The sequence below is a fragment of the Bos grunniens genome, chromosome 5, assembly GCF_055505025.1.
Source record: "Bos grunniens cultivar Pamir isolate PY7600 chromosome 5, Bosgru_T2T1.0, whole genome shotgun sequence".
Taxonomy (NCBI): domain Eukaryota; kingdom Metazoa; phylum Chordata; class Mammalia; order Artiodactyla; family Bovidae; genus Bos; species Bos grunniens.
Genome location: NC_141169.1, coordinates 27672335 through 27700221, shown reverse-complemented (window position 1 = coordinate 27700221; position 27887 = coordinate 27672335). Strand labels below are relative to the sequence as shown.

The following is a 27887-nucleotide window of genomic DNA, read 5'->3' as shown; positions in this document are numbered from 1 at the left end:
TCATTGGAAAAGACTCTGATGCTGGGAGGGATTGGGAGCAGGAGGAGAAGGGGAAGACAGAGGATGAGATGGCTGGATGGCATCACTGACTCGATGGACGTGAGTCTGAGTGAACTCCAGGAGTTGGTGATGGACAGGGAGGCCTGGCGTGCTGTGATTCATGGGGTTGCAAAGAGTCGGACACGACTGAGCGACTGATCTGATCTGATCTGATCTCCAATGCATGAAAGTGAAAAGTCAAAGTGAAGTCACTCAGTCGTGTCCGACTCTTAGTGACCCTGTGGACTGCAGCCTAACAGGCTCCTCCGTCCATGGGATTTTCCAGGCAAGAGCACTGGAGTGGGTTGCCACTGGCTTCTCCGACTGAGATCTCAGTTTACATGTCACTTCCTCAGAGGCCTTCCCTGACCATGCAATTTAAGTTGCACAAAATCAGTTTTATCAAATTACCTTAATTACCTGTAGAGTGCTTAACATTTCTAATATTTCATTTAATTACTGCTTATTGTCTGTCTTTCCCTCACTGAACTATATAACATGCTTTGGAGCAGTTTTGTTCTCCGGTTGTACCCAAAATGCCAATAAAAGCGCCTGACACATGGCAGGAGCGCAAAGCAAATTTTCATTGAATGAACTACTACCTATGGGGTTTCCCTGGTGGCTTATTGGTAAAAGATCGTTCTTCCCATGCAGGAGACGTGGATTCCATCCCTGGATGGGGAAGATCCCTTGGAGAAGGAAATGTCAACCTACTCCAATATTCTTGCCTGGGAAATTCCATGGACAGAGGAGACTGGCGGGCTACAGTCCACCGGGTCCCAAGGAGTCTGACAAGACCTGGCAACAAGAGGAAGCGCAGACAGCATTAGACTGTGAAATCCTAAGGGCCTGAGTTTGACTGAATTTAGTTTGCAAAACGAAGGATTAAAAGACTTTTAGTAAAAGATCGTGGCAAGTAAGTGATGAATGTTACTTTCTTTTCCTTCTAAACATCCCCAATTAAAACCATCCTGAAGCAGAATGGTGGTTTATTTTGCTTTAACAAAAAGCGATTTACAAAGAAACTCAGAATCTTCTCAGGAAACCAATTGTGGCACGCCCATTCTGGATTCCAGCCCGCCTCCAATCGGTGCCAGAGAGGTGGAACTTGACAGCGCCGCGCCACCCCTTCCGTTTACCGCACAGGCAGGAAGTCTGCGGATCAGGAGACCCCGCCCCAGGCTCAGACCTGCCCCTCGTCCGCACGTCGCCCTACGTAAAGCGTGAGGGGTTTCGCGACAGCGCAGGCCCCACCCCTTTGGCCACATGTCGCGCAGGTCTTCCCGTCGGATGCCGCGTCACCTCCTCGCGCTGCTTTACGAACCTAGAGGAGCGCCGCCCCGCCTCCTGTGTCCCTCCTCAATTCCCCGCCCCCTCCCAGTTTCGCGTCTCCTAGCCCGACGCGCTCGCTATAATCACGTGACTGCCTCATCCGGGTCCTTTGCGTTCTCTCTCCCTCTCCCAACATGGCGGCCTCAGGTGAGTGAGCGGCCGAGCGCGGCCAAGGACCAGGCTCCGAAGCGACTCTCCGAGCCTGATCCACTGATTCTTCGGAGTCGGGGGGTGGGCGGCACCTCTTCCCTTCGGACTTTGGGGCTGCGGCAGGCTGGCGGCTGGGCCATGATAGGTTATTGCCTCGGGATGTTTGGGGGGAGGGGAAGGACACCTTCCCCTCCCCCCTCACACCCTTTTCACCCCATCTGCGCGAGGTTGGACTGGGAGTAGTGGTAGACTCTGGCTTGAGTTGGAGTGAGGAGGAGGCGCAGAAAGATCAGCAGGAGAAGTAGGCCTTTTCATAGACATGAAGCACTGTGCCCGCGTGAAAGCGTGGAGGAAGGAAGGAGGCGGTTGGCGCGCGGACGGGTGCACTCTGAACTAGGTCTCCAAGGCGCGAGGCCGTTGCGGACGGGAGTGGGGGCAGGGAATAAAGGGGGGGCAGTTAGAACCCGAGCGCGAGTCGCTGGAGGGGCGGAGGAAGGTGGCGGTGCGCGTGCGCGGTCGGAGAGCCTAGGGTACTGGAGACTGGCGCGCCTGAGAAGCACGCGCGAGAGCCCAGATGGGAAGGTTTTACGCGCCTGTGTTGCTTTCTCTTTAGGTCCCTCCACTTTTTGCTCTTCCCCTTCTAGAGTGTGATCCGGCCCCTATGTTCTTCCAAGGGTACATGTATTAGGTTTGGAGGTTGGCGCTACTAGAGTTAAGACGGGGGTAGGGAATCCGGTGTGGTGCGCCCACGTGTTGGAGGAGAGGAAGCAGGGTGGAGACCTAGATTTCGTCTGGACTTTTTCTTACTCATTCAACACAGTTTTACTTGTGAATGTATATTTGTCAGGCATGCTTCTGGATATTGGAGATCCAGTGGTGACCAAGATCAGAGCCCTTGACAGCTTCCGTTTTGGTTGAGTTTTGATAGCCCCAGTAGTAGGGCAGGGCTTTGGGGTAACTGCACAACTGCTAGGAGTTGCTTTTAGAATACCAGTGGCTGGAGTTGACTTCTTGTTTAGAATTTGAGAGGAAATATCACTTTCATGTAAGTCTGCTTGCACTTCTCATGGACTTAGTGGAGAGTTGTGCCAACATTTTGTTAACAGTGATTTTAGAATAGGGGATATGATCTCTTTTCCCTGGCATGAGCCTACATTGTACAAAACATTTACTGAACACCTTATCTCTGAACACTGATTTCTCACCAAGAATTTCGCTTATCTATTACATAGAGATGTATGTCTTTGAAAAATGTTGAGGGAATTGAGGTGCAGTTGAGCATAATATCTTTTACTAGTGTAGCACTTGACAGTTGACCTGGCACTTTTCTTTGTGTTGTCTAATTTGATGTTCTGTGAGATAATGCAGATGTTGGTTATCTCCTGTCTGAGGAAGATGAAAATTACTCTTTCAAGGTCACTGTCTGCAGATGGTAGAGTAAGGTCGAAGTCTTTGAAACTTCTCATTCTTCTCCATTATCAACTTGGGACAAACAAGGTTGGTTTCTGTGTCATCATAAGTTTGGGATGCTGCCCAGGAGCTTCATCTGAAGTACTTTGGCCTGAATTTGCTGTCTTGATGTCTTAGTGTCATAATTAGTGAAAAGCCTGTTTTCCCTTTCTGTATATCTTGTGTGGAATTTTTTTAGAGGTGGAAGACACCGATAGCATTGTGTAAATAAAGTCCAGACTAGTAAAACAGATGTGCTTAGTGAAGTCTCTTCTTCCACCCTCCCCGATTGGAAGCCCTCATCTCCTTTAGTTCAGTTACATGAATCTTTTAGCTTGTGTAATACTTGTAAGGGACACTTATGCTGGTATCCGGGTACAGTGGTACATCTGACAGTCAGCCCTTGAGAAATCACCAAATTTCTTTCCCCACCATGGATCTTTTCCCATCGTATTGATTTGGTGTATAATGGGTATACACCCATTGTATTAATACAGACCCACTGTATTAATGGGTCTATAAAATTAATGTATTTTCAGTATACTTCTTGATGAACCCTGAAAAAACATCTTATATTTTCTTTGTGAAAATACATGATAAAACTTAACAGGCCTCTAACTTTTTTTTTTTAATTAGAGGAAATTTGCTTTACAATGTTGTGTTGGTTTCTGCTGTACACAGGTGAAACAGCTATAACTGTACATATATCCCCTCCCTTTTACTTTTAAATGAAACCAAAAAATTCTTTGCAGTAATGCAGTATCCAGTGTGAGTAATTATTGACCTTCAAGAACTGGAGGTGTCCCAAAGCTAACTATTGCATCTGTGTCCTTACCTATAGGGGATCAAATGTATTTGACACAGGTTAACAGTTTGTGAGACTAGACTGCTTTGGGATTGTTAACAGTGTACCTGCCTTTCATTTGTATAACTTCAGAATGCCATTATATGTGGCATCTTGTTTGATTATTTTTTATAGTAAGATAGTGTCCAGTGGTGGTTTTCATACAGTGCTGACTCCTATAGTAAAAAATGGTTTCACTGGTTGCTGTTGTATGCAGTTCGTGTATTACCTGTCTTCATATCCCTTCCTGTACCATGTGTTTGTTATTCTGGGAGTAAGATACCCAGATTCAGAAGGTCAAAGTTAAAATGTCTTATGAAAATTCAAGTACAAATACAAAGAGAAGTATCAAAGTAAAACATTGTATTTCTAAGTAATGTCACTTTTAAAGAATGTATAAGTCACATGCCATGTATGTATCACTTGAGATAAGAATAATTTACTACATTGTATTCGTTGCAGAACATCCTAGAATTTGTTTCCCTGATCATGGGGGAAGGAATTAACTTTAGAGTTTTGGGGGTTTTTTGTTTTAACTGCTTGTTTTCCAAAACGTCCTAGAATTTGTTTTCCTGATCATGGGGAAAGGGATTAACTTTGGAGTTTTGGGTGTTCTTGTTTTAACTGGTTATTTGTAGTTAAATATATGTATGTACATTTATAAGTGCACTCAACCAAAGTCAATTTCTTAGATTTGTATCATATATTGCTGTGGTCCACATGTGATCAAAATTGAGTATGTGTGGAGAGGTAAGGGAAAACATTGTGGCATTTTCCTCAGATTGGGTCAGGATGAAGTGGGACAAAGAGATCCCGTGACAATTAAACATAGGGGTCAAGATGCTTCCCAGGTGGCTCAGTGGTTAAAAAAAAAATCAACCTGCCAATGCTGGAGATGTGGGTTCAATCCCTGGTTCGGGAAGATCCCCTGGAGAGGGAAATGACAACCCTAGTAATGACACTGTAGTATTCTTGCCTGGGAGATCCCATGGACAGAGGAGCCTGGCAGGCTATAGCCCATGAGGTCGCAAAGAGATGGACATGACTTAGCACGAGCAAGATGGTGTAAGCTTGTTGATCCTGACTCGGTCTTTATTCTCTGGTCTGCTAAACAGTAGCACAGTAAAGGTCGGGGACTCTTAATGTTATGATACTGTGCCACACTATATGAAACGTCTTTTCATGCTGTGGTCTGAACAGCAGTAAATAAGTCTAGTTCTGCTGCTGCTGCTAAGTCATTTCAGTCATGTCCGACTGTGTGACCCCTTAGATGGCAGCCCACCAGGCTCCCCCGTCCCTGGGATTCTCCAGGCAAGAACACTGGAGTGGGTTGCCATTTCCTTCTCCAGTGGATGAAAGTGAAAGTGAAATCGCTCAGTCGTGTCTGACTCTTAGCGACCCCATGGACTCCAGCCTACCAGGCTCCTCCGTCCATGGGATTTTCCAGGCAGGAGTACTGGAGTGGGGTGCCATTGCCTTCTCTGAGGCAGTCTGGTGTTTGGGCAGATTGCATTTTTTTTGTTATTGTTATTGGCTGCATTGGGTCTTCATTGCTCTGAGAGGGCTTTCTCTAGTTGTGGTTCACGGGTCTCTCTTGTTGCAGAGCACAGGCTCTAGGTGTGTGGGCTTGAGTAGTTGCAGCTCACTGGCTCTAGAGCGCAGGCTCAGTGGCAGTGTGGGATCTTCCTGAAGCAGGGATTGAACCCATGTCCCCTGCATTGGCAGGCAGATTCTTATCCAGTGTACCACCAAGGAAGTCCAAGAAACTTAATTTTTTTAACAATGCTTCATTTAATTATTAAGAACTGTGTGAATTCTCATTCCTGAATAAGAGATACTAGTTTGAGAAAGAGGGAGAAGTAGGGCTGCCTTGTACAACAAATAAGCTTTTATTGCTTAAAGTACTTAAAGGTGTCTACTGTTTTATTTAAAGAACTAACAGCTTGTCCATAGATTTTATCACTCCAGTATATGTCAGTTGGAGCTTTTATTACTAATACAGTGGAGTTAGAACAGAAAGAAAACTAAAGGAAGCATTTTTACTTTTGATTAGCCTGATAATCCTGAAGATTTGGTTTATTGTAGTCACTTTTCTGCTAATGTGCTTTGTGTAGGGCTAACATTTCCTTTTGTCTACTTATTTATTGATGTGAAAATACCATTTAGAACGCTGGTTCTCAACCATGGGCAGTTTTGTCTCACCCACCCAGGACATTAAGTCCAGGCTTGGAGATTGCTATTAAGTATACAGTACGTGGTGGAGAAGGCAATGGCACCCCACTCCAGTACTCTTGCCTGGAAAATCCCATGGATGAAGGAGCCTGGTAGGCTGCAGTCCATGGGGTCGCTAAGAGTCGGACACGACTGAACGACTTCACTTTCACTTTTCCCTTTCATGTATTGGAGAAGGCAATGGCAACCCACTCCAGTGTTCTTGCCTGGAGAATCCCAGGGACGGGGGAGCCTGGTGGGCTGCCGTCTATGGGGTTGCACAGAGTCGGACACGACTGAAGCGACTTAGCAGCAACAGCCTACAATACACGGTACAGTGTCTCCCTGCCCTCCCCCCCAAAGGATTACCCAACCTAAAATGTCAGCCAGCAGTGCAGAAATTGAGAAAGAGTTAAGCTGATCAGTTGTAGTATTTATTTTTATACCTATCATGACAAAGCTTAACTAGATGAGTATATAAAGAGCTTCACAAGTACCTAGTATTTAGTCAGTAAATTACAATTGTAATGAGGCAAGCAGGCAGTTAGAAGGTTTAATAAAATTTCTTCTTGTCCAAGTGGATTTGGTCTTAAGTAATTGGGATGTGTTTTATTACGTGGTTGAACTTTCACCAATTCACGGAAAACTTAGACATTTAAGAGTTGGATCAGCTCATTGTGTCAAAGGTTTGATACTGCTGGGAGCATTAAAGGATGCTTAACTTAGTAAAGAAAACATCATTGAAGTCCTAAACATGGGATGGACATAGATATTGCTGGAGCAAAAGGTGCATGAAAGATTTAGGTAACATTGTTTCTTAATTATTTGAATAAAACAGAGTGGAGAGAGCATTTAGGTTTGTTAATTTTACTTTTTTAAAGGCTTGTTCTGTTAAATCTGCTGCTTATATTATGATTGAGTCAGTGCTGCTGCTAGATTTAAAGAAGTTGGAGGTCTTGAGGAAGAGTTTTAGTTTGTCTGTATATGAAGGCTATCCATCACCCAACAGTGATTTCTCAGCCAGAAGTTTCTGAGGGGCCAGTCACAGAATCCAAGGGGAAAGGGATATGTATCGTTTGAAAAGACATTCTAAAACAGTGTTTTAATTTTCTTTTTTGGACACACTATTTTGAAATTTCAAATTATGTTAAAGGAGAATGTGAGATTAGTTTGTCAAGAAGTAAAAACTGAGAAAACCTGGTTTAGGAAATTGATTTATGCCAAAATCAAACAAAGGGCAGATTGGTTTTCCAGCTTGTGCTGTTTTGGCATTAGAGTTGTATGTAAAACAAGGGGAAAAGCGACACCTCAATCAAACTGTTATTCTCATGTTGGGCTTTACCTCATTGTACGGGCTGACCAGCAGTTCTGTTTTTATTTTCTCAATGACCAGACAGATCATGAAGCCCCATGAAGGTAAAGCTCTCTAGCTAGCATCATACTAGTCCCACTTATTTTTTAATTGAACAACTAAAATAAGCCTATACATTATCGTTCTACATAAAAGGTATGTTTTATGTCTTATTCAAATTAAAATTTCCCCCAGGCCTTTGCATATGAGCTAGGAGCAGTATCAGTATTATCAAACTTTGCATAGCTACTTTCTTTCGAAGCATAGGATAGATACACAATATAACCTGGTGATCATAAATGAGTTTTGGAACAGGGTTATTATTAGGTCACTTGAGAGAAGCATGAAAACTTCACATTCAAGACCATATTTTTTCCCTGTATAATTGTAGCCAAGTTTGTCTATTTTGCACATTGGGACCATAATTCTTGAGGTTCATTTTGTGTGCAGAAGGTTCATAACATTCATAGCAAACAGGTCTTTAGTTCTTGAAAATTGTGTTTTAAAGGAAAGGTAAGTACCAGGTGAGAGAACAGCCTTCGTTCAGTTAAGTAAATGGTGCATCGAGTTACAGACTCTTCATCATTTTGGATTGAAAATTGAAAGTTTGTTGAGAATTGGAACATGGAGAAGGAACTCATCATTATAAAAGGCATGAAACTGATCTTTGTTACAACAGAACTGCTTGTTATGGTTTTGGGGGGTTTTTTTCCCCCTTAACCACGTCACAGCTGCTCTGAAGGGCCAATTCTAGAACTTCAGTTAGTCCTTTCAGTTCTTCTGCATTAGCTGCTGACTGGTGCCATCTCAGAAGAAGTTCTAAGGACTGGAGAGTAATAGAGTCATGGCCAGGATTCCTAAAGATTTCAAACCAGGGAAAACATTTAAATTGCTGATTCTCAGGGATTTCTTATGTTTTTCCTTTAGTATAATATCTCATTTTCATATGTGGTGTTAAGGTAGGGAAGGAGTGTCAGAATATTAAGAGTAAGGATTTTGTTTTGTTTCTTTGTGTCCCGGGAGCAATGAATATAGTACCCTTTCTTAAACACAAATAGTTAAATTAAAAATCTCAAATGATACACAAGAGAATGTAGTAGGAAATAAAAGTTTGCCCCTACCTCATTTTATTTTTCACTTCTCATTGGGCTTTCTGTCCCAATACATTGTGCTTTCTCCTTATATCTGCACGGGATTCTTTCGTATAAATGTACCACAATCTACCTTTGATGGGACTTTTTTGTTGCTTTCTTATAGGTACATTTAACAATAGTGCCGTGTACAATTCTGTAAAGACCCAAGTATTGATGAGTAATCTTTCTCTTGTCTTTTTGAAACAGCGAAAAAGAAGAATAAGAAGGGGAAGACTATCTCCCTAACAGACTTTCTGGCTGAGGATGGAGGGACTGGTGGAGGCAGCACCTATGTCCCCAAACCAGTCAGCTGGGCTGATGAAACAGACGATCTGGAAGGGGATGGTGCGTTTTCTTCTGTTTTCCATCATGCCTGGAGTTTCTGGACAAAATCTATCCCATAATAATGCTTCACACTTGCAGTTTGGAAGAAGCTTACTAATTTTGTAGAATCTGAAGTCTTATGTTTATGTATTTGTACATAACAAAATAGGTTAAGGCTGTGAGTTTGAAATAGGGACTAAAGTGGTGATTTGAGAGGGCTTAGTGCCAATTCTGGCTATTACAGTAATAGAGTTTTGTCAGGGTACTGTCCTTTTAAGCCTTGTTTTCATTTGGAAAGTAAGGGCTAGATGATTTCATTTTAGGTTTAAAATTCTGTGATGTCCTCATAAAGTAAGATGGCATTATAATCTATAAGCTGTTTATACTTAACAGTCAGGAAATAATTTGTTCTAGGAGCTATTAGTATGAAGGCATGGTGTTCCTGGGTAAACAAAAATGGTCTGAGGGAAAGGAATGGGAATAGTAATTATGGTGGGAAAATATTTGAAGAAGTTCCGTGCCTTCGCAGAATAGCTGGCAACAGGCAGGAGCTATAAAGTCATTGGGCCTGACACATCTGATCACCCGTCATTTTTTTCTAAAACCTTCATTGCAAACTGAAAAATACTTTTGTGACCTATTTTTGTATTAAGAAATTTCATCTAGAGCGTACCTTCTATAAGTGTTGATACCTGAAGTACAAACTCATGGGCAGTACCGTAGGGACAGTATCTCCTAGCTCCACTAGGATTACCATCCTGCTGGGCTACCATCTGTGTGACCTTGGTAGGCAAGTTACAAAACCTTCCCAAAATCTTAGTTTCCTTTTCGGTAAAATGGGGAACAAACTCACAAGATTACTACAAAGGTAAGGTGGAATAAAATGACTTATCACTTGGCACTTGGTGTAGGTCCTCTTATTCTACAGTGGTACTAAGGGAAGTTTCTTCAATTGTTTAATGTCTACTTTTCTACCCTAGTTTCAACCACTTGGCATAGTAATGATGATGATGTGTATCGGGCACCTCCAATTGACCGTTCCATCCTGCCCACTGCTCCACGGGCTGCTCGGGAACCCAATATCGACCGGAGCCGTCTTCCCAAATCTCCACCCTACACTGCTTTTCTAGGGAACCTGCCCTATGATGTGACAGAAGACTCCATTAAGGAATTCTTTAGAGGATTAAATGTAAGTGTAAAGGATTTAGGTAATTAACTACATAGGGAGGGTAGCATAGTGCCTGTCTCTTGAATTCCTGTGTTGAGAAAAGTTCTAAGGTTATATATAGACCTAGAAAAGAAAATTATATAATTAAGTGGCATTTAGGCCCTCTGGCTGAGAATGTTCTCATCCAACAGCAGTCGGACAGTCTTATCAACAGATTTAATACCTTATTAATACAGGGAGAATCTGTCAAAAACATATACCATTCTCATTAAGAAATTTAAAGGTGACATACCCAGTTGAATGTTGAAAAGTGGAAAGAAAGTTTCTCTGAACTCAGCTATTCTGTTAATGACATTCAGGCTTATAGCAAAACTGCATTTAAAAACTACATTTTTATATTTTATATGAATACATTTAACTGAGCAGATATGTAGTTTATGTTAACAGAATCTGTTCGCGTATAATGGAATTCACAAGCTTGCTTAAAAAGTTTAAGGCAAGATGTTTGAAAACACTGATCTGAAAGTTTCTAGAAAGTATGAGGTGCTTAGAAGTCCTTTTTCCAAACTTTGATGAAAAAATACTTAAGATTTCAAAGATGGAAGAAGGAGTAATAATTTCCAATTCTTTTGGGTTTTTCTCCAGAGTCTTTGCCAATGAGAGGACATCTTTATTCCCTTTTTTTTTAATTCCTTTTCCTGCTCTACTCATGAGTGGAGTTAAAATAGCAACTAACAAAATCCATATCTCAGAAGGCCAGAATAAAGTATCAAATCAGTGATGCAAAAGATAACTTGAATATATGCACAATGTTAGAGAGATGAAGAAGTAAATAATAGGGGTTAGAAAACAGACACAAAAGGTGACAAGAAAGTAGTTGAAAGTATGAGTCAGCTTTATCATTTGGCAGAGGGTAAGGATGGCCAGAGTTTACAATCCAGTGTTTGATTCAGCCAAGCTATAAATATGTGAAAACACTAAATAATGTTTCTCAGATAAGTCAGCTTGTCATAAAATATACTGCCCAGAAAACCTTTTGGCAAAAACTGAGTCTAATTTCTGAGAGAGAAAAATTGAAAATCAATTAATTGTGGAATAGGCAATTCCTCTTGATTGAAAAACAACTAAAAAATAGAAATACAAAATGAGGCAGAAGTCAGGGTTGCAAGGAATACACTGAACTTGTCCAAGGTTTTTAAAGGCTAAATTCATACTGTTCAAGTTGTAAAGATTTTAACAAGGTATATAGTGAAGTCTCTCTTGTATCCTTCTGTACCAGTTTTCCTCCTGGAGACATCTAGGTTCTTGTGTATTCTTCAGATAAATGCATTGCATACACAGTGTCAGAAAAGAAGGCAAGTGAACAAGAACATTGAATTTGGGAACTATTTCTTATTTCTCTTTAGATCAGTGCGGTGCGTTTACCGCGTGAACCCAGCAATCCTGAGAGGTTAAAAGGTTTTGGTTATGCAGAGTTTGAGGACCTGGATTCCTTGCTCAGTGCCTTGAGCCTCAACGAAGAGGTAAATAAAAAGGGTGGGGTTGAGGGCTGGGAGCTAACAACTCTTATGTTTATCAAACTGATTATTTTTTAGTCTGGGTCTGTAGCTATTTCAAAGATTCCCACAATATCTACAAAGAAAAGCCTGGATTATTTATCAGTATTCCAGTTAACTTTCAACATCTAGCAAGTCACACTTCCTTTCAGCAAGTTCATCAGGGCCTAGTAATAATTTTAAGAGGGCTCAGAAACATTTCTAAAATGTCATTTGTATCAATAGTACTTGCTCCTAGGAATAACAGTAAACGTTCAGTCCTGCATTTTTACTATTCTTGCCTGTAGATGTTTTCCTGTCTAGACACACCAGAGGTTCAGTAGGGAGAGAAAATGCAGCTATTAATACATGAAGGGGAATGGAGATTAAATCTAATTGTGATCAGTCATTTAAGGCCATGTATGGATTGTTAGGCTTGCCTAAGCAGGAATATTAAAACAGTTAGTTGCATATTAGTGATAAAAAGTTTCTAATCCAGGAACTGCTTTTTTACCTCTAGTGACTTTAGAAATCAAACTGATTATATCTGAAAAGGGAAAAAAAGGCTCTTATTTAAATTCCAACAACCTCTCATTGTTGAGAAGGCAATTTCCAATGACATTTGTGGCATAATTCTGTGGTCCACATCTGACATTGGACATGATTGAAAGCAACTCCTCCTAAAATATTTTTCCTGTCTCAGGCTTGAGTACCACCATGATAATCTGAAGCAAATGTCAAATAGGAATAAAATTTGTGTATTTAGTTAAATATTAATATATGAAAAACAAAAGTTGGAAGTTTTTCTTTTCATATCACTTTTAAGTTTCATTAGCATTACTAATTTTTAACTTCTCATTCTGGATAAGAAAAGGATACCATACAACTGTTATTGTCTGAAGTTTGCTGAATTGCCTATAATGTAAAAGGATTACACTTAATAAATTGCCTGTGATAGTTAAAAAGTTAAATCTATTCTGTGAGATTTGACTTTATAAAAATAGTAAGATAATTAAACTGACATTTATTTAAGCCCAACTTAAATGCTATTTCTACAAGGTTATTTTATATTCAAGTCTTTATAGAGGATTCTTTAGCCAACAGATTGTAGTGTTGGCTAGATTACAGTGTTTTTCCTTTATCTTCCTTCCCCCAGTGCTTCTGCTATGCCCAGACGTTCAAGGTCACTCATGGGATTTGTGCATAATGGGGCAAAAGGTTGGTTAATATGGTCCTATGCTCTCAGTCTCTAGGTAACAGGAGAATTCGAGTGGACGTTGCTGATCAAGCACAGGATAAAGGTGAGAAAGCTGACTGAATGTGTTCGAGTATTCTGTTTCATCTGGTCCTAGGATGACAAACCAGAGGTGCCCTTCCCCAGAAGTTTTTAGTGGAGACCTACCTTAATCTCAATCAGTAATTGTTGACTGAGGGTGGTTTTGCTTCATAGGGGACATTTGTCAGTGTTGGGAGACATTTGGGTTGTCACAAGTGTAGGGAGGGCTGCCATCTAAAGGAATCTGGGGGCTGTTCTCTAGTGTGTATGATGGCCCCCACAACAGAATCGTCCAACCCGATTCTTGATACTGAGAAACCCTGATTGCCTTAGATGAACATTAAATATATACTAGATAAATTACATACCTAGCACCCTGGACACCAAAGGAGCCCGATTCACGTATATTTTAGAGGCTCCTGGCCTATATAGAAGATGAGATAGGTAGGCATTAAGCCAGTAGGAATAAATGTGAGGAAGGGAGTCACTTGGTTGAGCTGAAGAGTGCACTTACAGGGCTGGGATGACTTCATGACAATGCTGTGGTGTAAGCAGGTACCATGTGTGAGGCAGCAGGGGTTGTATACACATGTGAGAAATATTTGGCAACAGTTTTTGTGAGCTAACCTGTGGTTTTTTATTTGATATATCTGTAGACAGGGATGATCGTTCTTTTGGCCGAGATAGAAATCGTGATTCTGACAAAACAGATACAGACTGGAGGGCCCGTCCTGCTGCAGACAGCTTTGATGACTACCCGCCCAGAAGGGGTGATGATAGCTTTGGAGACAGTAAGTTCATTTTCATCCAGTTAGTTTCTTCTGTGTTCTGGGTGTGTTTTGTAATTAGACAATAACAGAAAATTCATTACCTTCAAATAATCCTAAATGTCTACCCATACACTAGGTACTTTTGTGAGCTCAGGATATGGCAGTGAACAAAACATAAAATATTGCTGTCTGGACATTATTTTAACAGGGGAGAGAAATAGTATGCAAATACAATGTGTAATTTAAAGATGACTAAATAGTGGTTTGTTGATATAATGGAATACTTGATAGCATAACGTACATGTGATGACAGGGATAAAATTCAAAACCTGTTTGGTGTGGCCAAGCTTCATGGCTTACGGGATCCTAATCCTCCTGACTAGGAATTGAACCCAGGGTCCTGGCAGTGAAAGTGCTGAGTCCTCACCACTAGACCACCAGGAAATTTCCAAAACCTGTTATGGTGAGCAAGAAAAGCAAAAATGTGGAGGAATTTTAGAGCAGTATCAAGTTAAAAAATGGAAAGAGCAACTTAAATCCACAAACATTTTGATTGTTGTGAGACACTAGTGAACCCTGTGTCAAATATAATTGAGGAAGCAGAGATACATTCCTATTCTAAGAGAGTCCTCCTTGATATAGTTAAGATGTAGAAGAACGAAGTCACGTTTGTATCTGATTTTTAGATCAAGTCTTTATGACTCAACGAGCCTTGGGAGAACTACTTAGGTACTTTTACTTCAGTATCTATGCAAGAGGTTTTATTATTAACAAGGAGAAATGGCTCTTGAAAAGCAGACAATCACCCCAAGGGGTCCCGGGAACATGACAGTTTTCTCACCTCAGATATTAAATTTAATAATTTAAAGCAAGCAGGATGGATAATAACAAAGACTAGGCCAGGGCCCCAAAGTTAGCCCTGCCAGCATGGTAGAGGCAGGTCCCACACTGTGCCACAAAGGGAGAGACCCCGTCCCAAGCCAGTAGCCCACAAAAGACACCTTGGGAGTGGGGAAAGTATTACTCTAAATGTTTTGTATATTTCCAGAATATGCTATCTTATAATAACATAACTCTGTGCTGCTTTTCTTCACTGTGGATCCCTACTGTCTTAGTGCAAGTTTATAATTTATAAAGTTTGTTTATTTTTGTATTTTGCCCATGCCACGAGGTATGTGGGATCTTAGTTTCCCATCCAGGGATTGAACATGTGCCCCTCTGCGTTGGAAGCACAGTCTTAGCCACTGGACCGCCAGGGAAGCCCCTTCATTTATAAAATCTAAACTACCTGTGGATGAATGTTCATGTAGACAAAATGATGACCTTTGCAAAATGAAACCATTGTTTAAAATGAAGCTGTCACAAAAATATCTTTCTTTGACCTACTCATGTAAACTCAAAACATCTTTTAAGTTGGCTGTTTCATTTTTTAATTAATTGGTTCATATTGAGACATTGAGGTGTTTTAATTAACCAGTTGTCATATAGTACATATATTTTTCTCATTTTGATTTGTGGTATATGTAATTATTTTTCCATGCCAAATTTTTGTTTTCCCCACCACCACACCACATGGCTTTCGGCATGTTTTTTCCCTAACCAGGGATCGAACCCCTGCCTCTTGCTCTGAAAGCTTGGAGTCCTAACCACTGGACCACCTGGGAGTTCCCTCCATGCTAAACTTTTAAGTAGACTTTGATTCTTTGATATCAACTGTGAAAGATTCCAGCTGTATTTTCTTCTGGTGTTTTGTGCTTATATTATTTAATATTTATATCATTAATCCTGGAAGTTTATTATGGAATATATAGCAGTCCATGTCTCCTGCCCCCTGCCATACCTGTGGATACATTTCAAGACACCGCCACCCCCACATGGATGCCTGAAACCTTGGATACTACCAAATCCTGTGTGTTACACTGTGTTGTTCCTATACGTACATAGCTATAATGAAGTTTAATTTATAAATTAAGTATACTAGAGATTCACAATAATGATTAATAATAAAATAGAACAATTGTAACAGTATACTGTAATACAAGTTACGTGAATGTGTTGTCTCTCTCAAAGTATATCTTACTGTTCTATACTGTGTGGGTACACTGGACAAAAGGGATGATTTGTATCCTGGACAGGTTGGAGGGAGAGAGCATAAGATTTCATCCATGCTATTCAGAACAGCACACATTATTGTTACGTTTTAAAACTTAAGAATTGTGTATTTCTGGAATTTTCCATTAAAAATTTTTGGCTGTAGTTGACCACAGGTAACTGAAACTTCAAAAAGCTAAACCACAGACTGTATATTTATTTCTCCCCTAACTTCCTCCTAAATTGTTACCCCAGGAACATTTATTGAATCAGTAGATAACTTTTTAAAAATAACTACCGAGAAAACTTAATTCAATACAAATTATTCTGCCTTGGATATAATATTTTTGTTGTTCATAAAAACAGACACCTCAGTGAATATGAGCTCGAAACCAAACTGACCTATTGGGCTGTCATGTTTCTTTTTATTAGTAGCATCAAAGAAAAAGGAATGACGTTACCTGTCTGTCTTCTTCTCTAGAGTATCGAGATCGTTACGATTCAGACAGATATCGTGATGGGTATCGGGACAGTTACCGTGATGGCCCACGCCGGGACATGGATCGATACGGGGGCCGAGATCGCTATGATGACCGAGGTGGCAGAGACTATGACAGAGGTCATTATAAAACACAAATTCTTTGAAGAGCTTCCTTCTTCCCTCCAGTGTGATGATTACAATTTGGGATCTGTTTACAGGCTACGATTCCAGGATAGGCAGTGGCAGAAGAGCATTCGGTAGCGGGTACCGGAGGGATGATGACTACAGAGGAGGCGGGGACCGCTATGAAGACAGATACGACAGACGAGATGACCGGTCCTGGAGTTCCAGAGATGATTACTCTCGGGATGATTACAGGCGGGATGATAGAGGTAAACATCTTGTCTGCTTGCTTGATGGAGCGTTACAACTAGAGTAGTAACTGGTTGAAATTTTCCAGTTATGGGCACAAATAGAATCTGCACATAGTTAAAGAGAAAAATGCATCAGAACAGGATAGAAAGAGCATTAGATTAAAATGAACATGATGAACATAAAGCCTAGTTCTAATCTGTCTTAGGATATAGATTAAAATTTAATTGAATAGACAAAAATGGAAAAAACCATTTGCCAGACTCTTACAGTAAGGTCTCACTTAAAATAGTCTGTTTTAGCCCGACTTTTCAAGTGAAGAAATGAAATTCAGTCACGGTCTCATAGCCAGTAATTGGTAGGTGGTATGGGTCAACACCAAAATCAGATTGATTATATTCTTTGCAGCCAAAGAAGGAGAAGCTCTATACAGTCAGTAAAAACAAACTGGGAGCTGACTGTGGCTCAGATCATGAACTCCTTATTGCAAAATTCAGACTTAAATTGAAGAAAGTAAGGAAAACCACTAGACCATTCAGGTATGACCTAAATCGAATCCCTTATGATTATACAGTGGAAGTGAGAAATAGATTTAAGGGACTAGATATAATAGAGTGCGATGAACTATGGACGGAGGTTCGTGACATTGTACAGGAGACTGGGATCAAGACCATCCCCATGGAAAAGAAATGCAAAAAAGCAAAATGGCTGTCTGCCTTACAAATAGCTGTGAAAAGAAGAGAAGTGAAAAAGAAAGATACAAACATCTGAATGCAGGGTTCCAAAGAATAGCAAGAAGAGAGAAGAAAGCCTTCCTCAGCGATCAATGCAAAGAAATAGAGGAAAACAACAGAATGGGAAAGACTAGAGATCTCGTCAAGAAAATTAGAGATGCCAAGGGAACATTTCATGCAAAGACAGGCTCTGTAAAGGACAGAAATGGTATGGACCTAACAGAAGCAGAAGATATTAAGAAGAGGTGGCAAGAATACACAGAAGAACTGTACAAAAAGATCTTCATGACCCAGATAATCACGATGGTGTGATCACTCATCTAGAGCCAGACATCCTGGAATGTGAAGTCAAGTGGGCCTTAGGAAGCATCACTACGAACAAAGCTAGTGGAGGTGATGGAATTCCAGTGGAGCTATTTCAAATCCTGAAAGATGATGCTGTGAAAGTGCTACACTCAATATGCCAGCAAATTTGGAAAACTCAGCAGTGGCCACAGGACTGGAAAAGGTCAGTTTTCATTCCAATCCCAAAGAAAGGCAATGCCAAAGAATGCTCAAAATACCGCACAATTGCACTCATCTCACACGCTAGTAAAGTAATGCTCAAAATTCTCCAAGTCAGGCTTTAGCAATACGTGAACCGTGAACTTCCTGATGTTCAACCTGGATTTAGAAAAAGCAGAGGAACCAGAGATCAGATTGCCAACATCCACTGGATCATGGAAAAAGCAAGAGAGTTCCAGAAAAACATGTATTTCAGCCTTATTGACTATGCCAAAGCCATTGACCGTGTGGATCACAGTAAACTGTGGAAAATTCTGAGATGGGAATACCAGACCACCTGACCTGCCTCTTGAGAAACCTATATGCAGGTCAGGAAGCAACAGTTAGAATTGGACATGGAACAGACTTGTTCCAAATAGGAAAAGGAGTACGTCAAGGCTGTATACTGTCAATCCTGCTTACTTAACTTATATGCAGAGTACATCATGAGAAACGCTAGGCTGGAAGAAGCACAAACTGGAATCAAGATTGCCGGGAGAAATATCAATAACCTCAGATACGCAGATGACACCACCTTTATGGCAGAAAGTGAAGTGAAGTGGCTCAGTTGCGTCCAACTCTTTGCGACCCCATGGGCAGTAGCCTGCACGAGGCTCCTCCGTCCATGGGATTTTCTAGGCAAGAGTACTGGAGTGGGTTGCCATTTAAACCCTCTTGATGAAAGAGGAGAGTGAAAAAGTTGGCTTAAAGCTCAGCATTCAGAAAACGAAGATCATGGCATTCGGTCCCATCACTTCATGGGAACTAGATGGGGAAACAGTGTCAGACTTTATTTTTGGGGGCTCCAAAATCACTGCAGATGGTGATTGCAGCCATGAAATTAAAAGACGCTTACTCCATGGAAGGAAAGTTATGACCAACCTAGATAGCATATTCAAAAGCAGAGACATTTCTTTGCCAACAAAGGTCTATCTAGTCATGGCTATGGTTTTTCCAGTGGTCATGTATGGATGTGAGAGTTGGACTGTGAAGAAAGCTGAGCGCCGACGAATTGATGGTTTTGAACTGTGGTGTTGGAGAAGACTTTTGAGAGTGCCTTGGACTGCAAGGAGATCCAACCAGTCCATTCTGAAGGAGATCAGCCCTGGGATTTCTTTGGAAGGACTGATGCTAAAGCTGAAACTCCAATACTTTGGCCACCTCATGCAAAGAGTTGACTCATTGGAAAAGACTCTGATGCTGGGAGGGATTGGGGGCAGGAAGAGAAGGGGACAACAGAGGATGAGATGACTGGATGGCATCACCGACTCGATGGACATGAGTTTGAGTAAACTCTGGGAGTTGGTGAGGTGATGGACAGGGAGGCCTGGCATGCTGCAATTCATGGGGTCACAAAGAGTCGGACACGACTGAGCGACTGAACTGAACTGAATGGGTTAAAAACCAAGTGTTGCTTATTTCAGTGCTATTATACCAAATGGTTGCTATTCATTCATTAATGGTACGATGTCAGTGTACCTATTGTAAAATTAATGCCCCTAATGTTAGGATCACTTATATAAAACATGTGTTGTGTTACAACTCTACCTCAAAAAGTATTATAAATGGCCACAATTTATTGTTCTGACTTCAGCGATGTCATTTTAAAAATAATATATCTGGGAGCTTCCTGGTGGCCTGGTGGTTAGGATTCTGGGCTTTCATTGTCCTGGCTTGGGTTCAGTCCCTGGTTGGGGAACTGAGATTCCGAATGTGGTACAGCCAAAATTAAAATTTAAGTAAGGTATCTGGTCCAGAATTCTTATCTGTAATTCTATTTAGACAGCACACCTACAGTTAATGATTAGTAAGTATTCAATGTGGTAGAGGTACAAGTATTGTCTCCACTTTGAAAAGTAGAGGCTCAGATGCAATCTTCGTTGGCTGCTGACCTTTGCCTTTCATGCCATTTTCTCCCCCAATATTTGATTTCCACCCCCATCACCCCCAACTCGTAAGATCTGCCCCCTTTCCTCCAGGGTCACTGTCACTGTTCAGACATCGTTGCTGTGCCCATGTTACTTACATTTCCCTCTATTTTCACGTTGGCTTGGGTTGTCTTTCTGGAACAATACCTAAGGTTATTCTTCTTCTAAAACCCTTTTTTTGTCTCTTCATGGCCTGAAACATAACCCTTTGTACCTCTGACATAGACAAGGGCCTTCACTGTTCTGCCTCTTCATATTCCTGGCATTGATATGGTATCAGAAATATAAGTGTTCAGATTATTTGTTGAGTAGGTAAAAGAAATTATCAATAATGTGGGTTTCATTTTTTGGTCCACCCTATATTAGGTGTGTGACTTCACTGAGTTCTTGTTTCTGACCCCAGTTGTATCCTATTCACATTGGTTATGGCCCCTTGACAGAGTCATACAGATGAAAAATGTTACCTTAAAAGTTACATAAACTACTAATGTAAAACCTTTATAGAAAATATAAAATTTGCTAAACAATATCCTCTTTGTTTGCAGATACATAAATACGACCTAAAATAATAAAGACATGCATGAGAAGGATAAATAGCAAATTGAGCATAGTAGTTAGGAGAAGACAATGCAGCTAAGCATGTTATCAGGGAAAGCTTTGGAAATTTTTGCAGTGTTTTATGTCGGGTGGTTGATGTACACAAGCTTTCTTTATATTTTCTATATCTTTTGTCTGTTTGAAATGTTTAGGATAAACACTGCTGGAGTCTTCCCCAGCATAGTGTTATAAGTTCTTCTTAACCTACTATAATGATTCCTCTTCCAGACCACATATTTTAACAAGATACTTTCATCCAATATCTTATCATAGTTAAAAATCCCCCCAGATAATAGTAACCATGGTAAATGATCAGTTTAATGATCTGCGTCCTTACCTTTGTTGGACTGGCTAGGCCACTCTTTAATCTGAATACTAAATAGCATTTCATAAGAGATACGTCTGGCAATCTGACTTTTAAACATCAGCTTTTGGTGATTTCCAAAAACTATTACTTTTTTCTTTTTTTTCCTAATTTAGGTCCCCCTCAAAGACCCAAACTGAACCTAAAGCCTCGGAGTACTCCTAAGGAAGATGATTCCTCCGCTAGCACCTCCCAGTCCAGTCGTGCAGCCTCTATCTTTGGAGGGGCAAAGCCTGTTGACACAGCTGCTAGAGAACGAGAAGTAGAAGAGCGGCTACAGAAGGAACAGGAGAAACTGCAGCGTCAGCTGGATGAGCCAAAACTAGAACGACGGCCTCGGGAGAGGTGAGATGATCTTCAGTGACGGATTTCGCATCCATGAAGCCCATGGTTCTTAACGGGGGCATTGTATCTCTAGGACTCGGGAAATTTGTGTGAGTGTTACTGGTTGTCACTTACTAGCGTTTAGTGCTCATGGGCTGAAGCTGCCAAGTAGCAGTGAGTGAGACAGTTTCTTTAGTCAGGGAAGAGTTGTAGCCTGTCCCTCATGATTTTCAAAAGGCCTCCTGGGCCCTCACAAGCATCTGCAAATTTTGGCTAACCTTCAAGAAAAAAATTTGCCAAACCCTGCCTTAGTGTATAGAGTAAAATCCAACCAAAGTGAGGTGAATGGATTTACCTCTTTTCAAGTTATTGGAGATGGAGTAGAAAGAATGGTTTCACTAGTACTAAGTATAGGCTGTAAATTATTTTCCAGTTACAATAATCTGATAAAACTAGACCTGGTTTTTTGATTGATTGGCAGAATTGTGTTGTCAATAATGGAGCACAGAGTTACAGATTCTGTAGGAGAATGTTCTTAACCCTAGCCAACACTTAGTGAAGTACAGGTTTCCCCAATGTCCAAAAGTAGAGCATTGCTACAAAACTTTTTATAAGCCAGAATGGTGTAAATCAAAGAAGCAATTATTTTAGGACACATTTTGCTAACAGATAAAAAGCTTGCTGTAAAACCAACACTGAACACTATTTTCACTTTTCATCTTTTTTTAAAAGCAGAGTCCTCTTAGGATTTCTTTCCAGTGGCAGCAGCATATATGGGTCTTTTTGTAAAAGTAAAGTGGCATAAAGGTAACTTTGAAGCAAGTGATACTTATATTTAGAACCCAAGTGTATTAAATGTCTGCCAGTTTCAAATGGTTTGAGCAAGAAATACAGCTTATACACCCACATATAAAGCCAACATGATAAAACTTAAAAAGTGATAGTTGTTGAGGGGTCAGCATGGGTGCAGGGTAGCCATTACTGAGCTGGGCATGATGTATTTTGTTAAATCTCTTATATACAGACACCCAAGCTGGCGAAGTGAAGAAACTCAGGAACGGGAACGATCGAGGACAGGAAGTGAGTCATCACAGACTGGGACCTCAGCCACATCTGGCAGAAGTAAGTCAGACCAGGGTGGGTATCTTATTATTGCCCTTTGCCTTAACCTAACGTATCCATAGCCAAATTATGCATATGAAATTTAGTCATGGACTCTTTATTTGGGTTATCATGGATTGGTCTGACTTTCATATTTGCTCTGAGAAAATCTGGGTAATGGGTACCAGAAGAGACTTAGTTAATCAGTTTAATCTCCCACTGAAAAGTATACTTGGCTGTTGGGTTTGTCCCCTCCTCTTAGGTTCTTGTGTCACTTTGCTGTTGTCGTTGGGCTGGGTCTCCATTGTGGCAGGTGGGCTTTCTCTAGTTGTGGAGAGCGGGGGCTGCTCTCCAGTACGATGCTCTCATCGTTGTGGAGCCCAGGCTTTAGACGATGGGCTTTGGTAGTTGCGGCACACAGGCTCCATAGTTGTGGCACACAGGCTTAGTTTCTCCATGGAATGTGGAATCTTCCAAGACCAGAAATCAAATCCGTGTCCCCTGCAATAACAGACATTCTTATCCAGTGTGCTATGAGTGAGGTCCAAAGTCTTGTATCACTTTTTGTTACGAGTGTTTCTACATGTGTATCAAGTACCAACGTTTTAACACTGAGAACATCTGTTGGGAGCCAAATTCAGCTCTGTATTTAAGAATAATGATGGAAAGCAGTATACTTGGATGTGGGCCATTTTCTACTCTTGAGGTTCTAATAGGTTGTTATCAATAAGCCCTTTTTTCTGATGCTTTGACCTTCCCATTTTGACCTCACAGATGCAAGAAGAAGAGAGAGTGAGAAGTCTTTAGAAAATGAAACCCCCAATAAAGAGGAAGACTGTCAGTCTCCAACTTCTAAGCCTCCCAAACCTGAACAGCCTCTAAAGGTAATGCCAGCCCCTCCACCAAAGGAGAATGCTTGGGTGAAGCGAAGTTCTAACCCTCCTGCTCGATCTCAGAGCTCAGACACAGAGCAGCAGTCCCCTACAAGGTGAGTCAGCTTGGAAACATAGCAGTTGGTTGGCTATAGACTCTTCAGTGCTGTTTTCTAATGGTGGAAGGTGCCCTCTGGGGTACTGGCCTTATGGCATCTGATAAGTTCTGCCATCTTGGCTTTCATAGTGCAAATTCTGTGGTGTGCTGGTGGCTCAGTTTTCTGGAGTTTTGCTAGCTGCTTGACATCACTTTGGTGACTCAGTCTGCACACACTATAAATCAGAACCTGCGAGGGCCACAGTTTGGCGGTATGGCCTTGGGGGTCACGTCAAAGGATGTGACACTTGGTCAAGTTCACATAATTGCTCTGATTGTTGTCTTTTCCCATATTTTAATGTTTAAAAGCATTAAGTATGTGTTTTTGGTTTTCTGTAAGACTAACTGCACTTGACATAGACATTTCTGTTCCTTTCCTAAGATAAGCTGATGAATGTGATTACGTGTTTTCTTTCTAGTGGTGGAGGGAAAGTAGTTCCAGCTCAACTATCTGAGGAAGGATCAGCAAGGAAAGGTAAGGCCAAGAGGGAAGTAGGTCATTTGCCAAGATAGAGACCTAAATTAAAAAAAAAAAAAAATTCTGTAGAGGAATTGAAAAATACTGAACTTCATTGTATTTTGCACCTTTTTTGTTGTTAAAAGTTGATTGCCTTTTCTTGCCAGTAGAGGGCAGGAGTGGCTTGTTTGGAGAAAACATTGAGCCCTGCCCTTTCCTGGTAGTACATTTCTTTGAAAAGGGAAAGAAAAGGGGGTGGGGAGGAAACGGACATGCTTGGTCCAGATTAGAAATGTTGCCATCTGCAAGGCCAAGGTCACTACACGGCATCATAGTCCTTATTTCCACTTTGCTTTTCATGGTGGCGTTAACCACAAGGCAGAATTTTTTAGTGGATCTTATTTAGGGTGTGTGACTGATACAGAGGACGTGGAAGAAGAGCCTAGGAAGGAAGTCTGGATCGGGGATAGTTTTCATTTCCCTCAGTACCTTTGGGCACACTTCTCTTCAGCTTAAGGGAAACCTGAGAGAGTGGGAGTGTTTATTTTACTTGACTTCCATTTATTTTTATGTCCCTCAAACAGATGAAAATAAAGTAGATGGGGTGAGTGCCCCAAAAGGCCAAAGTGGGAGCTCCAGCCGTGGTCCGGGAGATGGGGGGAACAAAGACCACTGGAAGGAGGCAGACAGGTATGCATGTCCTTTCATTTCTAGTCTCTGCCCTGATGCTTGACAGCTGCCACTTTGTAATTAAGTTCCCACTGTTAACCTGTTAAAGTCAGCCAATACAGTTAGTTACAATTCTGAGAATCTAGAAATTACAAAAGGTCCAGATAGCCAAAATTGTTGACTGGATGTGCCTATTCAGTATCTGAAAACTGCTTATTGGTGTTGGAAGAGTCCTCTCCTAAAGGTATTTCTGCCTCTGCAGGAAAGATGGCAAAAAGGATCACGACTCCAGATCTGCACCTGAGCCAAAGAAAGCTGAAGAAAATCCAGCCTCGGTGAGTGTCAAAGACTTCCTCAGCTTCCTGTGGCCCACTTTCACCACTGAAATTCTGTACATGCTGCAAACGGAGTGGTTGAAAGTGGGCATTGCTGCTTGTTTGAAATAGTGAAAGAAGCTTAGGCTAGCTTTTCCTTCATTCTGCCTTTTACTACTCTGATCCCCTCTTCAAGATAAAAGGTGGTGTATGCCTTCCATAAGAATATACCTGCCTCCAGTCAACTCTCCCCAGCTACAGCTCCATCCGAGAAGCCTGATAAGCAAACGCGTGGGTGTGGTCTGGACATCCACCTCCTGTCCGCCCCAGTATCCTGGACCTTGGTTTTTGCTGTGAGAATTCAAGGCCTTATCTATCTTGTCTGTTACAGAAGTTCAGTTCTGCAAGCAAATACGCTGCTCTCGCCATTGACGGTGAAGATGAAAATGAGGGAGATTACACCGAATAGACCTCTGCATTCTGTGCTTTCTCCTAATCTCTCTCCACCCTGGAACATTCGAGAGCAAATCAAACCTCTATCCAGACAAGACAAAATAAAACTCACCATCTCCTGGAGACCTTTCTTAACTTTTTTTTAAAAAAACACAAAATGAAATGAAATTCTTTTGCATGCTGCTGCAGCCTTTAAAGTATTGAACTAACAGGAGAATCATCAGTGTAGCCAGAGAAAGAGACGTACAGCTTTTAATGGAAAAGTTGTGGTGTGTTTTTATGACACATGCAATTGCCTGTGTGATTAGTGCCTAGGGGCCTCCGTTTAGCAAAATGCAGTGACGGTGATGCAGTGTCTGGAATCTAGTTGGGCAGTAGACAGGTATAAGGAAGAGTGAGGTTCCTACCTTTAATTCCTATTATCCTGTTGTGGCATACATGAATTCTCAAATATGACCTGAATAAATTCTCCATCCTCAGCAAGGTAGGTTTAGTCTCTGATGTTTTAGTCTCCAGGAGGCTGCCAGCCCCTCCTCTCATTTAGTTCTGAGTTACTGGGGCCAGCCTACGGGGAGTTCCTTCATTTGTACCCCCCAGGGGGGTAGGTGGAAGTGAGTCTACAGGCCACTGAAGAATAGGACTGTTTGGTGACCAAAATAAATGGGGAAATCGTGGTGTGAAAAGAAGCTTCGGGGTTTGGTGAATTATTTTGCACCAGTAATAGAGAAAATGGTATATGACCTCCAGTAAACACATGAATGGTTTACTTCCTGGAGCAGGAAGCACTTAGGGTTCGTGGGAATTCCCAGATCTTTTATGTGTCCTGGTTTCACCCTTTCTTAAACACTGTCCCTTCTGAAAGTTCAGATAAATCCACATTCTGTTGAAATCTTGAAGTTTTAAAAATTCAGACTCTTGTCATCATCTTCGGTTCCTCGTGCTAGTCTTTCCTGACCTTCCCAGGGACGACTTGGACTTCGGTCACACTCTTGAGCTAGGCATCCTCTAGAGCCCCGCGGGAGCTGTCCAGTGAGGAATCACTACTGCTTTTCTTAAGCAGTTCTTGGCTCCTTCATTGAGTCTCACTCCTTCCCTCCAGCCATTCCTGCTCCTCCTGCTTTGACCCCTTTTGCACCTCAGAAAACTTTAGAATTACCAGTCTTAGGTGGTGTGTGTGGTTAAATTGGAAACCTTTCTTACAACCTTGATTGGTGTTGGGTGTGCTTTTTCAAAAAGTTTCCATCTCTGCACTGAAATCCCACACAAATGTTTGGGTTTATAATGTGGCCTAGACCAAGTGTTGCGGGGGGGGGGGGGGTGGTTCTTTTTATTTTTTAGCATTCCTTGCGAGAATGAATGATAATGGAGAACAATTTAACAAGGTTCTTGCTTCTCTTGCAACACAGTAGCTCTACTTGCCTGCTTTATGTGCACCTTGGTACTGTCAGCTCAATAGATGGTGTCCTTATGGGCAGTATTGGTACCTACAGAGAAAAGACACCTTGGTCTCTTATTTGCAAACTTTTTTCCCATCAGTCCTAGGTTAGACCCTGTCCAACCTTGCAGGGTGTTAGTTTATGAGTGCTGCAGCAGTGAGCGTAATGAATCATTTACCCAGTGGACATAAAGGACATACCACGTGAGGTAACTTTAAATAATTGGCTTGGAGTGGCTAGTAGCTAGGAAGTGGCTTTTAGAGATACCCAAGGTTGAGAGGGTATTTTTTTAAACCATTTGCTATAGATGTTGAAAAGGTAGGGTTTGCCCTCTTCATGTCTACTCCTTCCAAATAGATGTATACAAAAAAGCTGGTTTCTTCCCCCCATTCCTCTACTCTTGCCACCCTGTTAGAACAAACAGGGATTTATGACCCGCTCCTCATTACATGTAAAATTTGTACAAAAATATCTTCTATGAAAATGATTTGTAATCTGTAGACTTAATACCTGGGAGATGTCTTGAGATGTAAAATCCCATCCTTTGGGTTTTGGGGTTTTTTTGTTTTCTCCAATAAATCTGATCTTTAAAGTTCACTTTAATGCTTAAGTTTCTTGATATGCATACCACATTCTATCCACTGACAGTGTGCTGTCCACACACACACCTTGCTGAAGTTCTCTCAGTACTCGATACCACTTTATGCAGCTGAAGTGTGGGACTACAAGCAGAATCTGTTGACTAAGGCCTCAGAACTGGAAGTGATAGTATCAATGCCCCCTCCATTTTTGCCTGGTGTTAACTTTTTAATGAAGTTGCTCAGTCGTGTCTGACTCTGCAACCCCGTGAACTGTAGCCTACCAGGCTCCTCCATCCATGGGATTCTCCAGGCAAGAATACTGGAGTGGGTTGCCATTTCCTTCTCCAGGGGATCTTCCCGACCCAGGGATCGAACCCAGGTCTCCCTCGTTGCAGGCAGACGCTTTAACCTCTGAGCCATACCTGAGAGTATCTGCATCCCATTTCCTGTGCTGTTTATTTTAATCGTAAGATGAAGCAGGAACTCTAGGGCTACATCTGCAGGTCCTTGAGGTTTTGTCTCTGCAAACCTGCACTCCAGTCTGGACGGGTGCTGTGTCTGCTCTCCTGGCTGCACTGTGCAGGCGGAGGGGAGTTGACAGGGTGGTCCAGGTTACAACTGAGGCCACTTTTAAAGCACCAATGGTGAGAATTTTCCAAACAGCTAGGGACAGACTGTTCATTGTTTCAAGGCAGGAAAGAGGTTAGAACAGTGGCAGAGAATCCTTAAGGTCACAAGGGGGTGGAGCATAAAAGCCACAGAAACCACAGTGGACAATTTTGGGGACTTGGAGCCAAGAGGAAGTGTGGGGCGGGAGATGGGAGCACAGTT

The 27887-nt window shown here is 41.6% G+C and overlaps 1 protein-coding gene across 2 annotated transcripts; it reads left to right on the top strand.

The window, feature by feature from the left end:
• Positions 1 to 1477: 1477 nt before the first annotated feature.
• EIF4B (eukaryotic translation initiation factor 4B) lies at positions 1478 to 27072 on the top strand. 2 transcript variants are annotated; one of them, XM_086399325.1, is made up of 15 exons: positions 1478 to 1518; positions 8717 to 8854; positions 9814 to 10022; positions 11408 to 11524; positions 12783 to 12837; positions 13469 to 13603; positions 16155 to 16292; positions 16373 to 16546; positions 20809 to 21037; positions 22041 to 22138; positions 22892 to 23105; positions 23566 to 23621; positions 24188 to 24293; positions 24535 to 24607; positions 24978 to 27072. In XM_086399325.1, the coding sequence occupies exons 1-15, from the start codon at positions 1506 to 1508 to the stop codon at positions 25053 to 25055; spliced, it is 1833 nt and encodes a 610-aa protein (XP_086255451.1). In that variant the 5' UTR covers positions 1478 to 1505; the 3' UTR covers positions 25056 to 27072. The 2 variants fall into 2 exon arrangements, with proteins under 2 accessions (XP_086255451.1, XP_086255450.1); XM_086399324.1 differs by having other exon boundaries at positions 22041 to 22153.
• The last annotated feature ends 815 nt before the right edge of the window (positions 27073 to 27887 follow it).

Excerpts from the sequence above, each read along its gene's own strand:
- EIF4B (XM_086399324.1), top strand. Across the intron at positions 12,838-13,468 it reads TGATCAAGCACAGGATAAAG|ACAGGGATGATCGTTCTTTT; the intron begins GTGAGAAAGCTG and ends ATATATCTGTAG. Across the intron at positions 23,622-24,187 it reads GGAAGGATCAGCAAGGAAAG|ATGAAAATAAAGTAGATGGG; the intron begins GTAAGGCCAAGA and ends TCCCTCAAACAG.